At 41.9% G+C, this 20,759-nt stretch overlaps 2 protein-coding genes across 3 annotated transcripts in view; one reads left to right on the plus strand and one right to left on the minus strand.

Annotated features, from left to right (window-relative positions):
- col1a1b (collagen, type I, alpha 1b) overlaps nt 1-18,819 on the plus strand; it is a 20,861-nt gene extending 2,042 nt beyond the window's left edge. Inside the window, exons 3-51 of one of the 2 annotated variants that reach the window (XM_032502290.1) lie at nt 512-543; nt 750-785; nt 1,596-1,688; nt 2,220-2,291; nt 2,387-2,431; nt 2,562-2,615; nt 2,986-3,039; nt 3,636-3,689; nt 3,895-3,948; nt 4,036-4,089; nt 4,190-4,234; nt 4,324-4,377; nt 4,477-4,521; nt 4,684-4,737; nt 6,434-6,532; nt 6,621-6,665; nt 6,752-6,850; nt 6,944-6,997; nt 7,086-7,193; nt 7,374-7,427; nt 8,341-8,439; nt 8,546-8,599; nt 8,967-9,065; nt 9,324-9,377; nt 9,501-9,554; nt 9,648-9,701; nt 9,802-9,855; nt 10,470-10,514; nt 10,634-10,732; nt 11,565-11,672; nt 12,226-12,333; nt 12,521-12,574; nt 12,716-12,769; nt 13,181-13,288; nt 13,656-13,709; nt 13,841-13,894; nt 14,034-14,195; nt 14,522-14,629; nt 14,937-15,044; nt 15,195-15,248; nt 15,375-15,482; nt 15,583-15,636; nt 15,749-15,856; nt 15,995-16,048; nt 16,228-16,335; nt 16,435-16,723; nt 16,811-17,001; nt 17,113-17,355; nt 17,505-18,819. In XM_032502290.1, coding sequence (XP_032358181.1) covers nt 512-543; nt 750-785; nt 1,596-1,688; nt 2,220-2,291; nt 2,387-2,431; nt 2,562-2,615; nt 2,986-3,039; nt 3,636-3,689; nt 3,895-3,948; nt 4,036-4,089; nt 4,190-4,234; nt 4,324-4,377; nt 4,477-4,521; nt 4,684-4,737; nt 6,434-6,532; nt 6,621-6,665; nt 6,752-6,850; nt 6,944-6,997; nt 7,086-7,193; nt 7,374-7,427; nt 8,341-8,439; nt 8,546-8,599; nt 8,967-9,065; nt 9,324-9,377; nt 9,501-9,554; nt 9,648-9,701; nt 9,802-9,855; nt 10,470-10,514; nt 10,634-10,732; nt 11,565-11,672; nt 12,226-12,333; nt 12,521-12,574; nt 12,716-12,769; nt 13,181-13,288; nt 13,656-13,709; nt 13,841-13,894; nt 14,034-14,195; nt 14,522-14,629; nt 14,937-15,044; nt 15,195-15,248; nt 15,375-15,482; nt 15,583-15,636; nt 15,749-15,856; nt 15,995-16,048; nt 16,228-16,335; nt 16,435-16,723; nt 16,811-17,001; nt 17,113-17,355; nt 17,505-17,651 — 4,091 coding nt within the window. In that variant the 3' untranslated portion in view covers nt 17,652-18,819. Of the gene's footprint in view, nt 1-511; nt 544-747; nt 786-1,595; nt 1,689-2,219; nt 2,292-2,386; nt 2,432-2,561; nt 2,616-2,985; nt 3,040-3,635; nt 3,690-3,894; nt 3,949-4,035; nt 4,090-4,189; nt 4,235-4,323; nt 4,378-4,476; nt 4,522-4,683; nt 4,738-6,433; nt 6,533-6,620; nt 6,666-6,751; nt 6,851-6,943; nt 6,998-7,085; nt 7,194-7,373; nt 7,428-8,340; nt 8,440-8,545; nt 8,600-8,966; nt 9,066-9,323; nt 9,378-9,500; nt 9,555-9,647; nt 9,702-9,801; nt 9,856-10,469; nt 10,515-10,633; nt 10,733-11,564; nt 11,673-12,225; nt 12,334-12,520; nt 12,575-12,715; nt 12,770-13,180; nt 13,289-13,655; nt 13,710-13,840; nt 13,895-14,033; nt 14,196-14,521; nt 14,630-14,936; nt 15,045-15,194; nt 15,249-15,374; nt 15,483-15,582; nt 15,637-15,748; nt 15,857-15,994; nt 16,049-16,227; nt 16,336-16,434; nt 16,724-16,810; nt 17,002-17,112; nt 17,356-17,504 lie in introns of both variants that reach the window. The other variant, XM_032502291.1, reaches the window with a different exon arrangement.
- Nucleotides 18,820-20,635: 1,816 nt separating this feature from the next.
- Nucleotides 20,636-20,759, minus strand: part of sgca (sarcoglycan, alpha) — a 7,121-nt gene continuing 6,997 nt past the window's right edge. The window contains exon 11 of the mRNA XM_032502301.1: nt 20,636-20,759. This exon is cut by the window's right edge and continues 174 nt beyond it. The gene's annotated coding sequence lies outside the window, so the exon portion shown is untranslated.

The following is a 20,759-nucleotide window of genomic DNA, read 5'->3' on the forward strand; positions in this document are numbered from 1 at the left end:
GCTTTGTGGCGCCACCTGGTGCCTCCCACCTCATCTCTGACCATCCATGGCTCTGTGGCCAGTAATGGACTTGAGGCCCTAAGCCTGCCTGCTCTCCTGAGGATTTTTATTCAGAAAAGAATCGCTTTGGATTTACCTTTTGTTCATTTTATTTTCAATATGCAATCTTTTAACGGTGGATTATACCTGCTCTTTGGCAAAGTCTGGCAATAATTATATAATATCCCAACATGCCTACCTGTGCAGGGAAACTGCAGGTTGAACACACTCCCGATATTTTATAATTTATTTCCCCCCTTTTGTCACTATAGAAAATATTTATGATCAAATTAATTGGCTTTTTTCTAGTAATTTTATGAAATGCCGTTTTTCATGATCTAATGATAATCAACTCCCAGCTTGGACCCGCCACATAAACATTTACATTATTTTGTAAATGTCCAACGTTTTGAGTGTGTCTCTCATAAATGTTTAAGAGCTGTTGACATTTTCTTTTTCTTCGTTGGTTTAGTGGACCCACCCGTGATTCCAGATGGGAATGAGGTATTTGGCCATTTATCTTTGTTTTATATTTAAAAATATGTCTGACTATAAAAGCCTGAGAAACGTAACGTTGGTCTCTCTTTGGAGATGCTGGCATGGCCCAGTTTAGTTGGTCTGCTCATATTCTAGATGATGCACTTGTTAGTTTACAGTCTGGATGAAACATTGCAGCATAGCCTCACTCCCTTTTTTCTGTCTATCCATAGCAAACAAAGGGAGACGTTGGCCCCAAGGGAGATCCGGTAGGTTCCAGTTCACTTCATGAGACTTATTCTGCCCTTTAATGCAAATGACACCTATGTTATTTAGATAAATAATTGCATATATTTGGTCAAACTAACTGTGGACAAGAACAATGTTAAATTCTTGAATATGATTATTAAGTACAAGTTATGTATCACTGCAACATGTGGTTGAATAGGTTCCTTTGCGTGATTTTACATTTTTTTTAAAGTCAAATTTTTCTTTGCTAAACATTTCATGAATTACTGACCAAACATTTATAGATAGTGAACACAGTTGTGTTATATGTTTGCTCATTGAATCCCTGCAAACTGATCTAAATGCTAGTAAAGCTGCTGTGACGTAATAGTTGCTGATGATCTTTGATAATTAGGTCACAAGGTCAACAGGTCATCAAAAGTTGAAAGGTCACATAATGCATATTGGTTTATTGGTTTATAAAGCAAATTGTAGTAATATAAAATAAGTGTCAAGTAACAATAGAAAGAAAAACAATTCAGAATTCAACTAATTTTGAACTTTTTTGCAAATGTGTGATTCAAAAGCTGCATTGGTTCACTTCTATTTTGAGGCACAGCAAGTGGCAAAAACTATCAATATCTGAAAATAACACTAATAAGATTTGTGATTGACATTACAGAATGTGCAGTATAGCAGTTTCATTTGTCAACATAGATAATTATTTCTTAGAAATGACAGTTTCTCTACATTGGTTGCCTGTGAGCTTTTCCTTTAAGGATGAATTACATAAATTAAAACACAAAATAATCAGTAAAGAGTATTGCTAACCGACTGTTTCTTCCTTACAGGGTCCTGCTGGTCCTCCTGGCAATGATGGACTGGATGGACAGCCTGGTGTTCCTGGCCCTCCTGGCCCCCCCGGCCCCCCTGGCCTTGGCGGAGTAAGTATCTCCATGTCACAACATCCAGGAAGTCTTCGGATAACGTTATATAAGTGACTCGATTCTGTTTAAAAATGAGAAACAGCTTAAAAAAACATATGCTTTCCTCAAATGCTCTCGTATTCATTCAATTTCTATATCAGTTCTGACAAATAGTTCTTCATTTTGCACACATTTGAGGAGAAAGATCAGCAGGAGATGCTTTGTGCTAGAGAGAAGCAGCTAGGAAATCTCCTCCATGCATGCTTATTTCAGCATTGGGAGAGCAGACAGCTCCCTGGTCCTCAGGTTTAGTCTTGGGGAAAATGCACAACATGAAGGGCTTGATCTGATCCCATGAAAGTTACGCCAAGCATAACATGTTAAAGTTGAACTCAACATCTGTGCTACAGGTTCAAACATATTACAAATCTTTATACTGTAGCATGTGATTTAAAGTAACTTTTCCGGTGTCCTTTTGCGCTACATTAACTGTAAGTGTCATTTCATCAATACTCATTTCTCTTTCTACCACTTCTTCTCCCCATACAGAACTTCTCTCCTCAGATGAGCTATGTTGACCACTCCAAATCCGGCGGCGGTGGAACTGTCCCTGGCCCAATGGTATGAAAGCTTCGCTCTTTCTTAATGCACCCTTATTGCTAAATATGTTTGTGTTTGGACTACAAGTAATAATCTTTTCTGATCTTCATCAACAGGGTCCTATGGGTAGTCGTGGTGTTCCCGGACCCCCTGGCTCCTCTGTAAGTATTCCCAGTTACATCACCGCTCAGATTCTCATTGTGACATGGCTAACTGTCCTTATCTAGTTTTACACTGCATCTAAGATCAATGCATAAACATTCAAATCTGTTGTTTTCTGTTATCCATCAGGGTCCCCAGGGTTTCACTGGCCCCCCTGGTGAGCCCGGTGAGCCCGGTGCTTCTGTGAGTATACCAAAATCTTCCTCTAAATCAATGTTTCCCTTGATTTGTCTGTGTCGAAAATGTCTTTGAGGCTTTGTCCACATTATTGAGGAACGACACTTTGCTGCGTTTACCGGTTTTCATTAGCTTTAATCTGAATACGATTTAAAAAAAAAAAATTATACGGATGTATTTTTTATTGATAGACCCTGTTACTTCCGGTTAATCAGTGACCCACTTTAACACATCTGCACGCACACGTTTTGTCAGTGATAAATACCCTCTCACCCCTTCTTCTTTACCTTTAATGACATAGTGAATATTCAAACACTTACTTCAAATAGTCAACATTAATTTAGTGCTAATCCAGTCATTAATTGTGTTTTCTTAGGGTGCCATGGGTCCCCGTGGTCCCGCTGGACCCCCTGGAAAGAACGGAGATGATGTAAGTGATTTATTGATTATTCATCCCTGTGCGTTTATATCCACATTCTAACTGTGTCCTTGTTGTTGTTGTTGTTGTCTTTCTGATATAAAAATACATGCGTAATATGTTGCTCTATTACGAGACATCCAGAGCTCTAAAATAATCTGGGACAGGCGTGCTCACCGTCGCCAGGGTCAAAACCAAACATGCAGAAGCAGCTTTTAAACGCAGATCTGGAATAAACACTCAGAACACTTGATCTGCCCCAACCCTGTTTTTTGTCAAATCAAGACTTAAAACATTTCTGTTTGGCATTGCTTACCCTGAAGTAATTTAGAGATAGACATACCTGCACCTCTATGCTTAAATTTTTTTAATGAAGTTTTAAATTGTTCTGCTTCATTTGTGTCCTATTTTTAGACTTATGTAAAGCACCTTGAATAGCCTTTGTGTCTGAATTGTGCTTTAAAAAATAAATTGCCTTGATATGTGTCAGAAATCTTACTTTATAATGTATTTATTGTCTGAAGGATACATACATAGTCAGTTAGGGGTCATACTTCCACACAATGATCAGCCCATACTAACCTCTAATCTCTGCGTGTCTGGAACAGGGTGAGCCCGGCAAAGCTGGTCGCCCCGGTGAGCGTGGAGCTGCTGGCCCTCAGGTGAGTGATGCCCACTGAGGGCGAATGTCAGATGATGGTCAGCCAACCAAAGGGTAACGAGAGGTCATTTCAAATAAGTTGCCAGTATGTTCAGTAGGTCAGAAAACTCTCTAGTTGCGGAAAAATCCTAAATATTAAAGTTTGATAAAGAATGTTGATGCATTTGCGTGTTGTTTCTTACACATCTCTTGTTATCCTGCTGCAGGGTGCTCGTGGATTCCCCGGAACCCCCGGACTCCCCGGCATCAAGGGACACAGAGTGAGGAAGAGCATTGAATACCAAAAAGAAATCACTGTCTTCCGCTGCTGCGATGTTGTCACTGACCCTGATTGATTTTGTGCACAGGGATTTAGCGGCCTGGATGGAGCTAAGGGAGATGCTGGACCCGCTGGCCCCAAGGTACGATAGCAGGATGTGCTGTTGCTCACCTAAGCAGGATGAAACAGAAATATCAATTTAAACAACAAGAGCTCATTCTTCCCTCTGTATTGGTCTACAGGGAGAATCTGGTGCACCTGGTGAGAACGGTATCCCCGGTGCCATGGTACGTTTTTGTCTCATCTCAATTTATTGACACGTACATCATCTTTTAGTTTAGCATTGTCAAGTTGTTGTTTTTTGTGTCTTGTCTAGGGTGCTCGTGGTCTTCCTGGTGAGAGAGGTCGCCCTGGACCTCCTGGCCCTGCTGTAAGCGCTGTTCTTCCTGTCATGCTATAATACCATTTAATTAGAGTCTATACTTTGATACAAATACAAATTACTTTAATCCAATCTCCTCCTCTGTAGGGTGCTCGTGGTAATGATGGTAACACTGGTGCTGCTGGACCCCCTGTAAGTATTAGTTCTTACTGAAGTGCTTTAACTTTACTGGGAGGTGTTTGAAAGGGCATGTCACCTGTGTAAAACTGTTAAAGGGTTTGATGCTCTGCTCTGTAATTAGCATTTCATCAAACATATGGATGCCTGCTAACATCACGTCTCTTTACTCTTAAGGGACCTACTGGACCTGCTGGTGCCCCTGGCTTCCCCGGCGGTGCTGGTGCTAAGGTAAGTCTACCCAATACATTTTTCATATCCAATAGATTTGACCATAAACATGGTAGGGGTGGGAATCACCAGAGGACCCACACTTCAATATTATTGGCATTTTAGACATATTGCCATATTCTGTGATATACTGCAATCTATTGCCCTTTTTCCAACTTCAGGTTATGTTCCCATAGAACATTGTTTTGTCTAAAAAGATTTTTTGTTTGTTTGTCTGACTTAACTGCACCATCTAGTGGACTAAAAAACAATTGATTTTTTATTTTTCTAGTAGAGAACGGGTAAATTGTCATGTGCACTGTACAGCATATGATACAAGATCAATCGCGCTATACTGCATAGATATACTACGCTGTATGCTTGTTTCATCCCACCCCTAAAACAGGCTGTCCAGGCTTGCAAGGGTTATCACCCTTCATGTCTAATGAAACTTGCGTGTTGCCTTCAGATAAGGGTTTTCCCCACAGCCAGGGAAACCTAAGGAGAAACATTATCATAACTTATTAGCCTCTCACTGCTGTTGTTATCCACCTGAAGAGCTGTCTCAATATCGCCCTGGTCTTTCTCATTTTGGTAGGAAAACTGTGGGGTATCTAAGGATTAAGCTCTGTCACTTTACAGCCACACGCCACCCATTAGCCATCATGGTGTAAATCTGAAAACAAAACATTTGTCTTGAAATTTGGACACCAGGTGAACAATGTTGCCATCAGATGGCATCAGTACACACACACACGTACGCACGCACGCACACACTTTATGAAGACACAATACACACATCCAAAAATTCTTCGATGCATGTGCTTTGGAAAATATCAAAATAGACATGAAAAATGAGAATCCCGGCCCCCCTTTCGTCCCCTCTAGACCTTTGTCAAAAGTATTTTCTTTTTTTCCAAAGATTTCTTTTGTGGCTTTTAGGCCTTTATTTGATAAGATAGATGAAGACAGGAAAGGAGGTATAGAGAGGGGGGTTGACATATAACAAAGGTCCGCGGGTCAGACTCAAACTCTTGGCCGCTGCGGTAAGGACTGAGCTTTGCTACATAGGGTGCATGCTCAACCAGGTGAGCTTCCAGGGCACCAGTCAAGAGTATTTTCAAATATGAACATTAAAGGTACTCTTGATAAAGGTACAGAGGGGCTGAAACGTTAGGTTCTTTAATAAATGGTGATGCTGTAGCAAGAGCAGAGTCCAGGATCTTCCTTAGAAACTGTGTCATGACAACAGCACAATCAAATGACTTTGTGGAGACGTGCAATAAAACCAATTTAAGATCAGAGTGGTGACTATTTACACTCTTCACTTGTACTTGAACTCCTTGAAAATCTCAGTGCAAGCTGAAGAAATAACACAATAAAATGTCCCACTGGTTTCAATAAACAATGTAATGTAGTTGTATACTTAATCTCTTGGTGTTGAGTTGCCAAGTTGGACTGTTTGTGATTTCTAATTGATAGATAAATAATAGTATACTATTATTATGGCCCCTTGTCAAAACAAAGTGACAAGATGCTTCAGATAGCAAACAAAGAATACATAAAACATAACAGAAGCACAACATTGAAAGAATAGAAGAAAGGAACATCGTAAAGATGAAATAGCACAACCCAAAAACAAAATGGAATTTAGAAAGAAAGAAACTTACAGTATTCAAGTGGCAGATTTCTGAGACGTTGTTGCGTCCCTTCACAGGGAGAGACCGGACCTGCAGGAGGCCGTGGAAACGACGGACCCCAGGGATCCCGTGGTGAGCCTGGTAACCCAGGACCTTCTGGACCCGCCGGAGCTGCTGTGAGTAGATACTGGACTTTATTTTTCTGTTAAAAAATAGAAATGCAATTCAGTGCTGAACACGTTTTATTTCCTTCCTCTCCCACAGGGTGCCCCCGGATCTGATGGCCAAGCTGGTGCTAAGGGTTCTCCTGTAAGTATCATACTCACTGATTACATTCATGCCACTTGAATTCTGCACACAATGTGTTCTGACACCCCAACTCTCTAATCCCACAGGGTGCTGCTGGTATCGCTGGTGCTCCTGGTTTCCCTGGCGCTCGTGGTCCTGCTGGAGCTCAGGGAGCTGTTGGTGCTCCTGGTCCCAAGGGTAACAATGTGAGTAGTGACACATGATTGTGTGATCGTTTGGTACAAACACAAATTGTTTGTTCAGTGATGGAGATGAAATGTGTGTTTTTCTGCCAACAGGGTGACCATGGTCCCTCTGGTCCTAAGGGAGAGCCCGGTGCCAAGGGAGAGCCTGTAAGATTCATAATGCTTTACATCCATTTAGCATGCTGTGGGATATTTAGGAAATAAGTGTTTCTAATGACATTGCTTTCTTTTCCAGGGCCCCGCTGGAGTTCAGGGACTTCCTGGCAACTCCGGTGAGGAGGGCAAGAGAGGAGGACGCGGAGAGCCCGGTGGTGCTGGACCCCGTGGACCCCCTGGAGAGCGTGTATGTCACTTCTTTTTTCACATGGACTTCTGTTAGATACTGTAGTCACAACAAAAACAAGGACACACTTTCATTATGTTTCATCATGTATGTTAAATTTCCCAGGGGGATTCACCCCTGAAGTGTTTTTGCACAGTTAGTGACGCAGTTGGTTGGTTTGTGTGTGTGTTTGTCTTTTAGGGTGCCCCTGGTGCTCGTGGGTTCCCTGGTGCTGATGGAGCTGCTGGTGGTAAGGTGAGTTAGTCAATCCACCCAAGGAGTCCTCAACAACCTCGGGAATACGTTTAGCCAAACGTGGTTCTGTCTTAATGTATTCAATTACAATTTAATTGAAGTGGCAAATCATAACAGGAGTTATCTCAGGACACTTTACAGATACAGTAAGTCTAGCCCACACTCTATCATTTACAGATAGAGACCCAACAATTCCCCCCCAAGAGCATGCATTTGATTTGACAGCAGCGAGGAAAAACGTTCTTTTCACTTGTAGAAACCTTGGACATAACCAGGCTTTTAATTAATGGGCGGCCATCTGCCTCAACTGGTTGGGGGGAGAGAGAGAGAAATATCTAATTACAATATATACAGAAATATCACTCAGCCACTAAATATAGTTGTTGATATAATGAAATGACATGATGAACAGTAGCAATTATGAGGGATGTTGCAATACACTCAACTCACAATTTGATAAAATTCAGGAACTGTGGAAAATAACAGATGTGTCCTCTTATCAGAGGATGCAACTAAAATTGTATGTTATCTTAAATATCACACATAAATAATTAGACCAAATCCAAAATTAGAAACAAATCAAACATTCAAATAACTAAATAAATAGAAAAAAACTATATAACTACTAACTACTATAAATAAATAAACCAAGAAAACGTAGTGACGTCTGAAGTCAAACAAGTGGAATCAAAAGTAGATTACGCCCTACGCGTACGTTTAAAAATTGCATCGTGATTCTTTTATCTCAACCAGTTGTAATCTTTACACATTTATATGGATTTTTGGCCGATTCACGATCTTACATCCGATGTTATGGGAGTCAAACATTCCAGTTAACCAAGAGATAATTTTTCTCATAAACTTCACCCACTTGTGGAGATTTCTCCTGACTCTTCCCCAACTTGTATGACAGGGAGCCCCCGGTGAGCGTGGTGCCAATGGCGCATTGGGAGCTCAGGGAGCCACTGGTGAGTCTGGAAGCCCCGGTGCTCCTGGCGCACCTGGATCCAAGGTGAGTTCTGCAACACATTTCTTTACAGAAGGATTCTATAATCTTATAACTAAACATATAGCCCTTTGTTTGTCTTCACACTCACCAAATGGCCTTCCCTCCCCAGGGTATGACTGGTAGCCCCGGAAGCCCCGGCCCCGATGGCAAGACTGGACCTTCTGTAAGTATTGACTCACAAATAATTTGTAACTCAATTAGGTAAACTTTAATATAAATGAGGTTTATTGACCATGAATTCAAAAAAGTGTTAAAAAAAATGAGGCAAAAACAGTTAATTTTCCATAAATAAGTATAAAACTATAGTGGTAATTAGTTATAATGAAGTTGGCTAAGAAGATCTAACACAGAATTGGGGGATAATTTATATTTATGAACAAGCAAAACAGACAGAGGACAACTCAAGGGTTAATACACTGAAGAAGAACTTCATCTTGTAAACAATCTGTTTAATCGTCATAGGAGAGACAACCTGTGATAAGAGAGATATTTATTTTCTCACTATTCTCTCTTCTTTTGATGATCTGTAGGGTGCCCCTGGACAAGATGGACGCCCTGGACCTGCTGGCCCTGTTGGATCCAGAGGACAGCCTGGAGTTATGGGATTCCCCGGACCCAAGGGAGTCACTGTGAGTTAACGGCCCCATTCATTGTGTTTCCACGAAAACAAATCGAAATAGGATCATTGCTTGCTAGTTTGTACAACCCTTCCCTAATCTTTAACATACTATTTATTTGTTGAAAGTCACTCAAATATGAGATCAGCAAGAAATCAGAAATATCTATTGTTCAGATTATGTTTTTCAACCTATAAAAATGACATCTATTAGGAACTACTGATCCCTTGCACAGCAGATGTAAGTGTGGTCTTTGTTCTTCTTCAACAGGGTGAGAATGGTAAGCCCGGTGAGCGAGGTCCCGCTGGTCCCACTGGCGCTGTTGTAAGTACTTGTATATAGATTTTTTTTATCTATAGAAATCAAACTCTACCAGTGTAAAATATGTTTCCTATCAGAATGATCAAAACTGTTGATAATTGGTTTGGGTAATGTTTTTGTTCACAGGGTGCTCCTGGCAAAGATGGTGACGTTGGTGCTCCTGGACCTTCTGGTGTCGCTGTATGTATCTTAACTTCATAAACTAAAACATAAAGTTAAGTATAAAGTGTTGTGCAAGGTTTTTCATCATTGAATTTCCTTTTTTCTGTTTAGGGACCTGCTGGAGAGAAAGGAGAGCAGGGACCTGTTGGTTCTCCCGGATTCCAGGTAGGTTTTTAAACGCGTCTCGAAAGCCTGAGTGCTGCCTTTTACGTTTTGCTGAAATATCTTGCTCACCCTAAAATGACTGCCTTTCTTCCTTGCGCAGGGTCTTCCTGGACCCCAAGGTGCTACTGGTGAGACTGGCAAACCTGGTGAGCAGGTAAGAGTCGCAGGGATGCCGAATCTTAGCTCGTTTCTGTTTATAAGGTCTCCATGCATTTCATTTAGGGGAAAACTGACTTGCTGTTTGGACATACTTGATCTTGAGCACACACATAGTTAACCCTCTGAGGTCTAAGGGCATTTTCATATATCTTCTTACATTTACATTTTTAAGGTATAACTAATCTGCATGTGTTTCATATCAATATGTTGACAACAAACTCAGCTTTCTGTAAGGTGACGGCCACATTTTTCAGAGCAATGTGTAAAGAGTTAATTTGGCGCTAAAGCTGAAACGCTTTTTGAACTTCCTCAAATCTTGTTTGATAAAAAACCTTAACTTATGATGTGTTGTAAGAATTGTTTTGCTGGTTAAAATAAATTTAAAGTCATAGGTTATACATAATTAAAATAGTAAATAAGTGTCTGAAATGAAATTTTGTAATTTTGTAAGTTTTGTCAAACATTGTTTGGAAGCGGAGGTGCGTTTTTCCTCCATAGAGGGTCAAATACAAAGATTTTAATTCTTTTGTCATCATACGCCTGTTGTTTTTTGGTTCCTCGTGGGAGATTCCTAAAGTTTTCCTTCTCCCCTGTCCCTCTTGTGTTCAGGGCGGCCCTGGTGAGGTTGGAGCCCCTGGCCCAGCCGGACCAAGAGTGAGTACATCCTCCATTTCAGAAGCAAAGCATGTTCATCATTAATCCATGGTAAACACCGTTCAACTCGCGTCTTGAGATGAATCGGTCGTGACCCATGCGTCCCTCCTTTCCTTCAGGGCGACAGAGGTTTCCCTGGCGAGCGCGGTTCCCCCGGCATCGCCGGCCCAACTGGAGGACGTGGTGCTCCCGGCCCTGCTGGTAACGATGGAGCCAAGGTAGGTTAAAAAACAAAAACAAAAACACTTTTAAAAGGTGGAGAAGTTCTCACACAGCTCTTGAAATTACCCAATCATTATGTCAATAACACAGCAAAAGTACCAATATATAACAGGCAAATAAATATGAATCCAGGACAGAACATCTTTACAAGTACAAGGACAAATCCCTGTTTAAGACAGTTATCCTGCTTGATTAGACTGTATACAACATCCATCCATCATATGCCATGTGAGATGGTCAGAAAGGCGAAACTTTATTTATTTGTCACATGTAATCATAGAAGACAATTTAGGGAAATTCAATCTCTACATTTAAGCTATCCTAAGAATTAGGAGCATTGGACAGGCATATAGCAGCGTCAGGGGTTCAGTGTCTTGCTCTTAAAAAATAAAGCATGGTTATCCGCCCTGTATTTGCCAGTACAACATACAGACATTAGATAGATATCTATTGTCATTGTGCTCAGAGTAGCAGGGGGCACAAAAATAGAATAAGTAGAACAAAAGTAAATAGAAGAAAGACAAATATAGCAAATATGAATAGAAGCAAATTATATGCACGTTTTGTAAGTAGTAAAACACGTTTAAAAAGTGACCTTAAAAACAATGGTGATGGCTACGTAACAGCATAAAAGGGATTGTTTGTGCAAAACAGTAAGGCAAACAAGCAGCCACAGTAACTCTTTCAACACTAAAACTACTGATTATAAATATGAATAAGCAAAATTAGACTTCAGCTCACCTAACATTGTTGTCCACTGCAAGTTTCAGTGGATAGTTTACTTGCAGTTGATTACTAGTGGATAATAATGTGTATATTTCTGTGCAGGGAGAGCCTGGTGCTGGTGGTGCCCCTGGAGGTCAGGGAGCCCCCGGTATGCAGGGAATGCCCGGTGAGCGTGGCGCTTCTGGTCTCCCCGGTGCCAAGGGAGAGAGAGTAAGTATCACACGGGCACAATCTATTTGTACTCAGTTCTGCTTTATTGATCTGAACATGATTATTAGCGTTCAAAAGCAAATGGGAAACAGTTTGATTTACTGGTCATTGTCATGTTTTCAGAGTTTGAGGCAAAGAAAATAACTTACAGTGGGAAATCACCTGAAAAATATATATTTTTTTTTATTTCAGTTAATTTTTTCCAGATATTTAGTTGATTGTTTTCAGTTAGGAGTTAAAATGGGTGAACAGATGACACACTGCTTTTTCTAAATCGCTTTTTCAAACATCTTAAATGTTGTGAGACAGGTAGGAAGAAGGTTATAAAACAAATATGTAGAAAACTAAACTGTACCTTGAAATACTTGCCAAAACGCCAGTGGTACACTGGCTTATTATTATTTCAAGCATGAGGTTTTTCTGTTAGATGTACCTGACAAATAACCAAAAGTGGTTAGTAAAATGTAAGCAAATAAAGAAGATTACTCTCAGTTTTTTCTAATCGATTAGCCAAATATCAAGTTTATGAGTTTAATAAGCATTCTCTATTCAGGGTGATGCTGGAGCCAAGGGAGGTGATGGTGCTGCTGGCAAAGATGGCGTGCGTGGCATGACTGGTGCTATTGGAGTCCCTGGACCCCAAGGTGCTCAGGGTGAGAAGGTGAGACCTTTGTAGGTTTTAACCTACGAATATCAGCGGTCCAGGTTCATGATCTTTGCTAGGATGTTCATCACTCAATCTCCTTTATTAATATATATTTATGTAGATAAAATGGGGTGTTCCTTTTCAGAAATGTTCCTCCACTTTGTCATTCAAGCAATCATATTATTTCCCTGTCTGGTTTCAGGGTGAGCCTGGTGCTGTTGGAGTTGCTGGACCCACCGGTCCTCGTGGTGCCCCTGTAAGTACACCTGGTTGAGGACTAGAAAACAAACACAAAATAAACTTTTTACTGCATTTGTATCTTCAGTATTACATACTGTAAGCAGGATATCGCAATACTTTAAATGTTAGGCCCTAACTCTCCTCACTACTTTAACAGGGCGAGCGTGGAGAGACTGGACCCTCTGGACCTGCTGGTTTTGCTGGACCTCCTGTAAGAATCTCACACTTTTTTATTCAAATTCATGCAACGACAACCTGTCACATTCACACAGTTACACGTTCATACCTGGAAGCTGCCCACAGTTTGATCTGCTGGCTACTGAGGATTTCTTTATTTTATTTTATTTTAGTAATTTATTTATTTTTCTTGCTAAAGGGCACCTTAGTGGCTGTTCTTTCACTTCCCCGTGCAGATTTATCTTGTTGGTTTGGGTATTGAACCAACACCTCCTGGTCACAAGCTCTCTTCTACAACCCTTAGGCCAGCACTGCCCATTATATTTCATGCAATAAAACAGATATTAACCTACAGATGTCGATGCTTTCCATGCTGTTACAATAAAGCCCACCGTAAGATGAAAGCCTGTGTTGAACTGGTTCTCGTCTTACCCTCCAACCTCAGGGTGCTGATGGTCAGCCTGGTGCCAAGGGAGAGAGCGGTGACACTGGACCCAAGGGAGACGCTGGTGCTCCTGGTCCTTCTGGACCTGTTGGAGGTGCTGGTCCTCAGGTAGGCCTACATGTCACACAAATACATGTATATGAAAAACACAAGTCACAGTGTGCCAACTTCAAAAAAATGCAGAGTTCAGAATTAGAAGGGTCAGAATTGACTCTAGTGTCAATATAAGTACATACGACGGAATTAATGGTAAAAACATAACACACACGCACGCACTTATGCATGCACGCACGCACGCACGCACACTCAGAGAATGTGAAAATGGTAATATGATTAAAACTAGAGTAAAAAGAGTTATTTTATTACAATATTAAAGCCATATGGAGTTAAAATGGAATGGAAATATTTGTATATGGTTAGATTTATTCCAAGTTTTGTTAAACTAATTGTGCTTCCTTGTTGTTTTTGTCACCAGGGACCTCCTGGTCCCGCTGGAGCTAAAGGTGCTCGTGGTGGTGCTGGATCCCCTGTAAGTATCCCGTCTACATGAGCGATTTTGTAGGATTCGATGACACGCTGTGACAGTGTTGCTGAAATCCGTAATGCTGTTTTTAAATCTCTGTTGCCTCTTTGCGTTTGTTTGTATGTTTGTGTGTGTAGGGTGCTACTGGTCCCCCCGGACCTGCTGGAAGAGTTGGACCCCCTGGCCCCCCTGTAAGTTTCCCCCTGTCCACATAAGCATCAGTTTTCACCAATCACCAACACAATTTTGTCTTTAGTGTGTTTGTACATCGCCATCATGGTCCTCAGCAGAGTTCCCTTCACTGACCTGAATCCCGCTGTATGTCTCCAGGGAGCTAGCGGAGCCCCCGGACCCGCTGGACAAGTTGGCAAAGAAGGAGCAAGAGGAGCACGTGGTGAGACCGGTCCTGCTGGTCGCCCTGGTGAGGCTGGCGCTGCTGGAGCCCCAGGACCAGCCGGAGAGAAGGGATCTCCTGGCTCTGATGGATCCACTGTGAGTGCCTGCTATAGTTCTGCAACAGAATCAGAATCTGTTTTTTGATCCTCTCAGGGGAATTGTTGAGTTGCAGTTACTTACAGTCAAATAAGGCAAAAATGAAAGTAAGAAAAAGCTAGTCAATGAGTGTTTAAAGTACCATAGCTAAAGTGCAAGAAACAAAAAAGTCAAGTAAAAGTAAAAAAAAGATTGTGATGCTATGCAATGGATTGTACAAATGCTATTTAGGTACAGTACTCAACTTTTCACAGCCAAAAACTATACTACAGTGATCTAGTTTACATTATTTGCCTGCTAACTGAGTGCTCTGTGGTTCTGTGCAGGGCGCCCCTGGTACCCCCGGACCCCAAGGTATCTCTGGACAGCGTGGTATTGTCGGTCTCACTGGACAGCGTGGAGAGCGTGGTTTCCCTGGTCTGCCTGGACCATCTGTGAGTATTCATCATGACCAGAGTGCATTTGGCTAAATATGTCAATATCTAATTAAGATATTTTATTTTATCCAACCAATAAGATAGAATATTAGTTGAATTTTTGAATAAAACAACGTTTAGTGTTTCCTATCCATAAGGACAGGACAATAATGTACAAATGCAGACATTAAAGAAGAACACAAAACCTGTTTCTCATAATATTATACCAAACATGATCACAGGCTAATTGTGGACTATTTCTAAAGCTCTCCTCAGATCTTCCATCTGCATGCATAAAACTGACCTCTCTTGTGTTTCTCTTCAGGGTGAGCCTGGAAAGCAGGGACCTCCTGGACTTCATGGTGCCCGTGGACCCCCCGGACCTGCTGGACCCCCTGGACTGTCCGGTGCTCCCGGAGAGGCTGGTCGTGAGGTACGAGACCTTTAGAGTGCTTTCACAGTTGGGTCTCGGACACTGCAAATGCACCTACACTTTCACACATATTTAGCATTCGTTGGTAAATAATGCCTGTATTAGCACTGATAAATGTGATTATTGACCTTCCTTGCCGCTCCTCCACAGGGATCTGCCGGTCACGATGGTGCCCCTGGTCGTGATGGAGCATCTGGCCCTAAGGTAACCCTCCTCTGGATTCATTTTTCATCAATGTTTTGCTTTTAGTCTAGCATAGCTTCCCAATACAAACACAAAATCAGCCTTTAGCTGCTTAGCATTGTCTCACTGGAGATTTGCTTTCTATAGGGAAACCGTGGTGAGAATGGTCAGGCTGGACCCCCAGGACCCCCTGGTGCTCCTGGACCCCCCGGAAATGCCGGCCCCTCTGGCAAGACTGGTGACCGTGGAGAGTCTGTAAGCTCCCTTTCTGCTTATCTTGAAAAATGTTTTTTTTTTTTAAACTGAAAAAAAACAACTGATTTGATCTGATTTTTCCGTTCTCTCTTTCCTTTAGGGTCCCGCTGGCTCTGCCGGTCCTGCTGGCCCTGCTGGTGTCCGTGGTCCCGCTGTACGTTCATTGTTACATAATACGCATCAACATCGTATATGAAACTTGTTTTTGAGATATTGCTCCAGATATTGCTGAGACGGCATGTTGACCTCCTGTTGTGTTTGTTTAGGGCCCTGCCGGTGCAAAGGGAGACAGAGGAGAGGCTGGTGAGGCAGGAGACAGAGGACATAAGGGACACAGAGGATTCACAGGCATGCAGGGTCTGCCCGGACCTGCTGTAAGTAACTGTTTCAAAGCAATAGATTAGCAGGCAAAAGTGTACAGTTTACTGCATCAAACAATCAACTTTTCTCACTTCCATATTCAAACTTCTTAATTTGTAATATTTTACATTCCCATATTCTTCTGCTTGTAGGGAGCTTCTGGAGACAGAGGACCTGCTGGCGCCTCCGGACCAGCTGGACCTAGAGTAAGTACATCTGCTTCAGGAATTCACTACCAATCGGGGACTTGGAGGGTTTGCCTTTATTGTTCCGCAGCATTTTTCAGTCAGGACGTCATAGATTGACCCATTTACATGTTTTACATCATAATGTTTTGCACATAATGTGAAGCTGAACGGTTTTTGGTGTTGCTTTTTCTCCATAGGGACCTTCTGGATCTAATGGCTCCCCTGGCAAGGATGGCATGAACGGTCTGCCCGGACCAATTGGACCCCCTGGACCTCGTGGTCGCAATGGAGAGATGGGACCTTCTGTAAGTTGCACTATGATCTTTGTCTTAAGCAAATACTTGTACATTTGGATACTATGAATGTTGTCCGCAGTTTGTAAACCCCCTGGTGTCACCAAACAGGGTCCTCCTGGACCTCCTGGACCCGCTGGACCCCCTGGACCTCCCGGCAGTGGATTTGACTTCATCAGCCAGCCTATTCAGGAGAAGGCACCCGATCCCTTCCGTGGCGGCGGCGGCCACTACCGTGCTGACGACCCCAAGGTTATTCAAGATCGCGACATGGAGGTGGACACCACCCTCAAGACCCTGACCAAGAGAGTGGAGAAGATCCGCAGCCCTGACGGTTCCCAGAAGAGCCCAGTCCGCATGTGCCGTGACTTGAAGATGTCCCACCCTGAGCTGAAGAGCGGTGAGTGCGGATCAGAGCCGCGAAGCAGCATGTAGATAATGATAAAGATGAGCTCAGACTTAAATATTTGATGTTACTCTGTTGCAGACTTGTACTGGATCGACCCCAACCAGGGATCCTCTCTGGATGCCATCAAGGTCCACTGCAACATGGAGACTGGCGAGACTTGCATCTACCCCAGCGAGTCCAGCATTCCCATGAAGAACTGGTACCTCAGCAAGAACATCAGAGAGAAGAAGCCCATCTGGTTCAGCGAGTCCATGACCGGTGGATTCCAGGTAAGAAGTCAAAAAACGATGCACCAAACATCTTCTTTGTGAACTAGTAGACCAATGTGACCTGTGAAGTCAGTGACAGGAAAGCAACCTTCTCTTCTCTCTACCATGCAGTTCCAGTATGGCAGCGATGGAGCTGATCCCGAGGACGTCAGCATCCAGATGGCCTTTGTGCGCTTGATGTCCAATCAGGCCTCTCAGAACATGACATACCACTGCAAGAACAGCATTGCCTACATGGACTCCGCCACCGGCAACCTGAAGAAGGCCCTGCTTCTCCAGGGATCCAACGACGTTGAGATCAGAGCCGAGGGCAACAGCCGCTTCACATACAGTGTCAGCGAGGATGGCTGCACGGTGAGCTCTCTCTCTTGTTGTCTTGGAGCATGCAGTAACATACATTTCTAAAGGGAAATATGTAAAATCATCCTTTAGAGATGCAAGATGGCATCTCACTTTCTTGAGCAATTTCTGACTTTTTCTTCTTTTTTTGTTCCTCTCCACAGTCACACACTGGCACATGGGGCAAGACAGTCATTGACTACAAGACATCAAAAACATCCCGCCTGCCCATCATTGACATTGCTCCTATGGATGTTGGTGCACCTGATCAGGAATTTGGCGTCGAAGTTGGCCCCGTTTGCTTCTTGTAAAAAGAAAGAAATATGGACATGACATTGTTGTTTTTTTTCTAGCAGTCATCTCTAAATCCTTTTCCTATGCATTCAAAACTCATTTGGCTGCCATTGGTCCACATGCTTAAAACCACTCTACTGAAGACGATGTTTGTGTTTTTCCAATCATGAGAAGTTTTTGGGACTGCTACTTCAACCAAAACCAACCACAAGGACACTTTAAAAAGAATCTTTTGTTTCCACTGGCAACAAGAAAATAATATATACTTGTGTAAAATTTCCCCCTTTGGAGATTGAGAAAAAAAGAAAAAAGAAAGGTTTACACACGCAATGAAACACAGGTGACTTTTGCCATTTTCTACCACTGCGGAAGGACATTGAAAACAACAAATGATGTGTACCATTTTTCTGGTGTTAAATAAATTGTAAAAAGTGTGAAAAGCGTCTTCTTGTTCTAAATTCTTGAAAGAAAAAAAAAAACACCTGAATGTTGCTCCGACCAAGACCAGCGAAAGAGCAAAAACAAAGAAGTTCACCTTCATTGCAATATGTAGATGGCTACCTCATAACAAGAAGTCAAGACATTTTTTTCTTAAATGAGAAAGGGTATATTTTACACAAGTTTAGTGTGGGGAAATCAAAAACATTCAAAGGTGCTATTGCCATTTCAACGAGGACCAGTTATTGGTGTTTGATGGTGAAACTCTCACTGTCATACTGTAATTATTGCCACTAATGCCTGCAGAACCTTTGGTGCTACTAAATTCACTCATTGTCTTGTTGTCTATGCAGTGCAATGGTTTTCTTCTTAAGTGTTCTGAAAAGGTGATCACTGCAGATGTAATGCATGCAATCATGTCTTTGTAGATAAAAAAAGCAAGTGACTCTGGTTCAATATAATTTCCCTACACATTTGTCCAGTGTTGATCCCTCTGTCTGTTGCCCCCCCCCCCTGTGGAAAACTCCTCTTCACTAAAAAAAGAAAACAGCACACATCTCCCACCTTGTTGTTTATGTTGTTTGTTGATGTCTTTCGCGAAGGGTTTCTTAAAAAAGAATTTGAAGAAGACCCACTTTCATGGTTTAAAAGAGAGATTCTGTACTTATTTTGTACATGTAAAATAAATTGAGATGTTTTTATTATTTTGGGTGCTGTAATAAAGCATGTGAAGTGGTCTACTCAGTGGCTGAGATTTCACTGTCCTCTTTTGCAACTGTTGTGAAACTGAGATCAGATGTTAGGATTTGGAGAACATCTCCATACACTGAAGCTGCATTGCACATTACTTTAGACACCCCAGGAGACCATGCATGTTAGCCTGATAGAGAGGTAAAATATGGTTCAGGAATCAACTGTTCCACAGCAGTTGCACAGAGTACATTTCCTTTAAACAGCAGTGAAAACAAGGCCAATGTCCATTAATCAAACCTGGCTTTTCTTAATGAGTACACACACATTTTGTTTTTATTAAATCTGCCGGTAAATGAAATGAAAGCTAAAAAAGTAGGCAATAAAATGCAGCAGGCAGCAGAAATCAAATGTTGATCGGACACATAGCCGTTGCAGTTTTCATATCACTTGTCTTGTTTTTTAGCTCCATAATCACAAGAAACTAGGGGACTTTCTCTGAGAAAAAAAAAAAAAACTAAACAGTGCAGTTTATTAAACCGAGAGCATGGATTATGAATCCGTCTATCTTTTTTCTTTTCTTAGCTGACCCCAGGGGGGCTCCGTAGGGACTGGATTTGCATGAGAATAAAATGTGTCCTGTTAACAGGAGAGGACAGGGGTCAGACCCAAAAAACTCCCAAATCAGATGAAGACAAACTAGTGACCCCTTCTGGGTATCTCGTGCAAAAACAGCTAGGGAAGTTTAACACTGAACCCAAAGGAACTGGAAACTGCAGCTGCACTACTCTCTGGTGGTTTGACATTTTCAGGTTTTACTTTGAGATTCAGGCCCCTACAGCAAAAGCAGAAAATGTAAAAGATGTCGCCCTCTGAAAAAAGATTAAACCACCATCCTTTGTGATATTAAAGGTGCCCTGCCCCACAAAACTATTTTTACTAGCATTTTTTGACATATGTCAGGTCCATGTGTGTGTGTTATGTTGTGAATGTGAAAATGAACTGCTACCTCCTCGGTCAGCTGTAGCCACTGAAAAGAAATAGGCGGAGAAATCAGGCCAACTACAAAACTTGGTCAGTCTGATGTCATGTTGCCTGAGCTCATTACTATTCATGACCTCACCCAGTTGTGCTGGGTAAAGGATACTGATATCAAAGCTTTCATTGGCTAGCTGTTAGCCAATCAGAGTCAAGCAGCTTAGCTCATTGAATATTAATGAGATCTGGCACTAATTGAGCTGAGTCTTCCTGCAGGCTTTCTATACCACGCTAGATTGGCTTGAAACAAGGTAACAAAGGCATATTTTCCACAACAAATGTTAGAGAGTCCATGGTAGAACTTCAGACATTACCACAAAGTAATGAAATACGTGTGGCAAGGCACCTTTAGACCAGTGATTCCAAACCATTTTGGATTGTGCCCCTTTAAAGCGATGCAAAGTCTACTCATGACCCCTGTAGTTGACCTAGCGGCTTAACCAAAGTAATGCCAGGAATCTCTGAAATTACAGACACGAGTGCTTCCCTTTTTACTTCAACTACTACTAAACATGTCTGTAAAGAAAGCCTTAAAAGAACGTTTCACAATTCTTCAAGTTTGTCTTAAAACAATAGTCAGGTGCCTTTATGAACATGGAAACAGGTTTTACCAAACGGGCTAACTGGGCACAGGGGCCCATAGGGTTTGGGGCCCTTACTCACAAAATGTTGCTTAAAAAAACACAAAACGTTCACATAGAAACACTAAATGACCACAAACATACACAAAACAACAACAAATGACTACAAAGAAACATAACACGACTAAAAATAGATGCAAGGGACACAAAATGACTTTGACATCTTAGGCTTTGCGGATGGAGAAAACAATTAATGTGGCTTTTGATATTTTTAATTAGTAGTGAAAGATGATGGAATACAGGACAGCTCAAACAGCAAGTAACAATTTGACAAACTACACACTTTGAAAATTAAACCATGTAAACCTATTCTGGTAC

This window comes from Etheostoma spectabile, chromosome 21 (assembly GCF_008692095.1).
Source record: "Etheostoma spectabile isolate EspeVRDwgs_2016 chromosome 21, UIUC_Espe_1.0, whole genome shotgun sequence".
NCBI classification, from domain to species: Eukaryota; Metazoa; Chordata; class Actinopteri; order Perciformes; family Percidae; genus Etheostoma; species Etheostoma spectabile.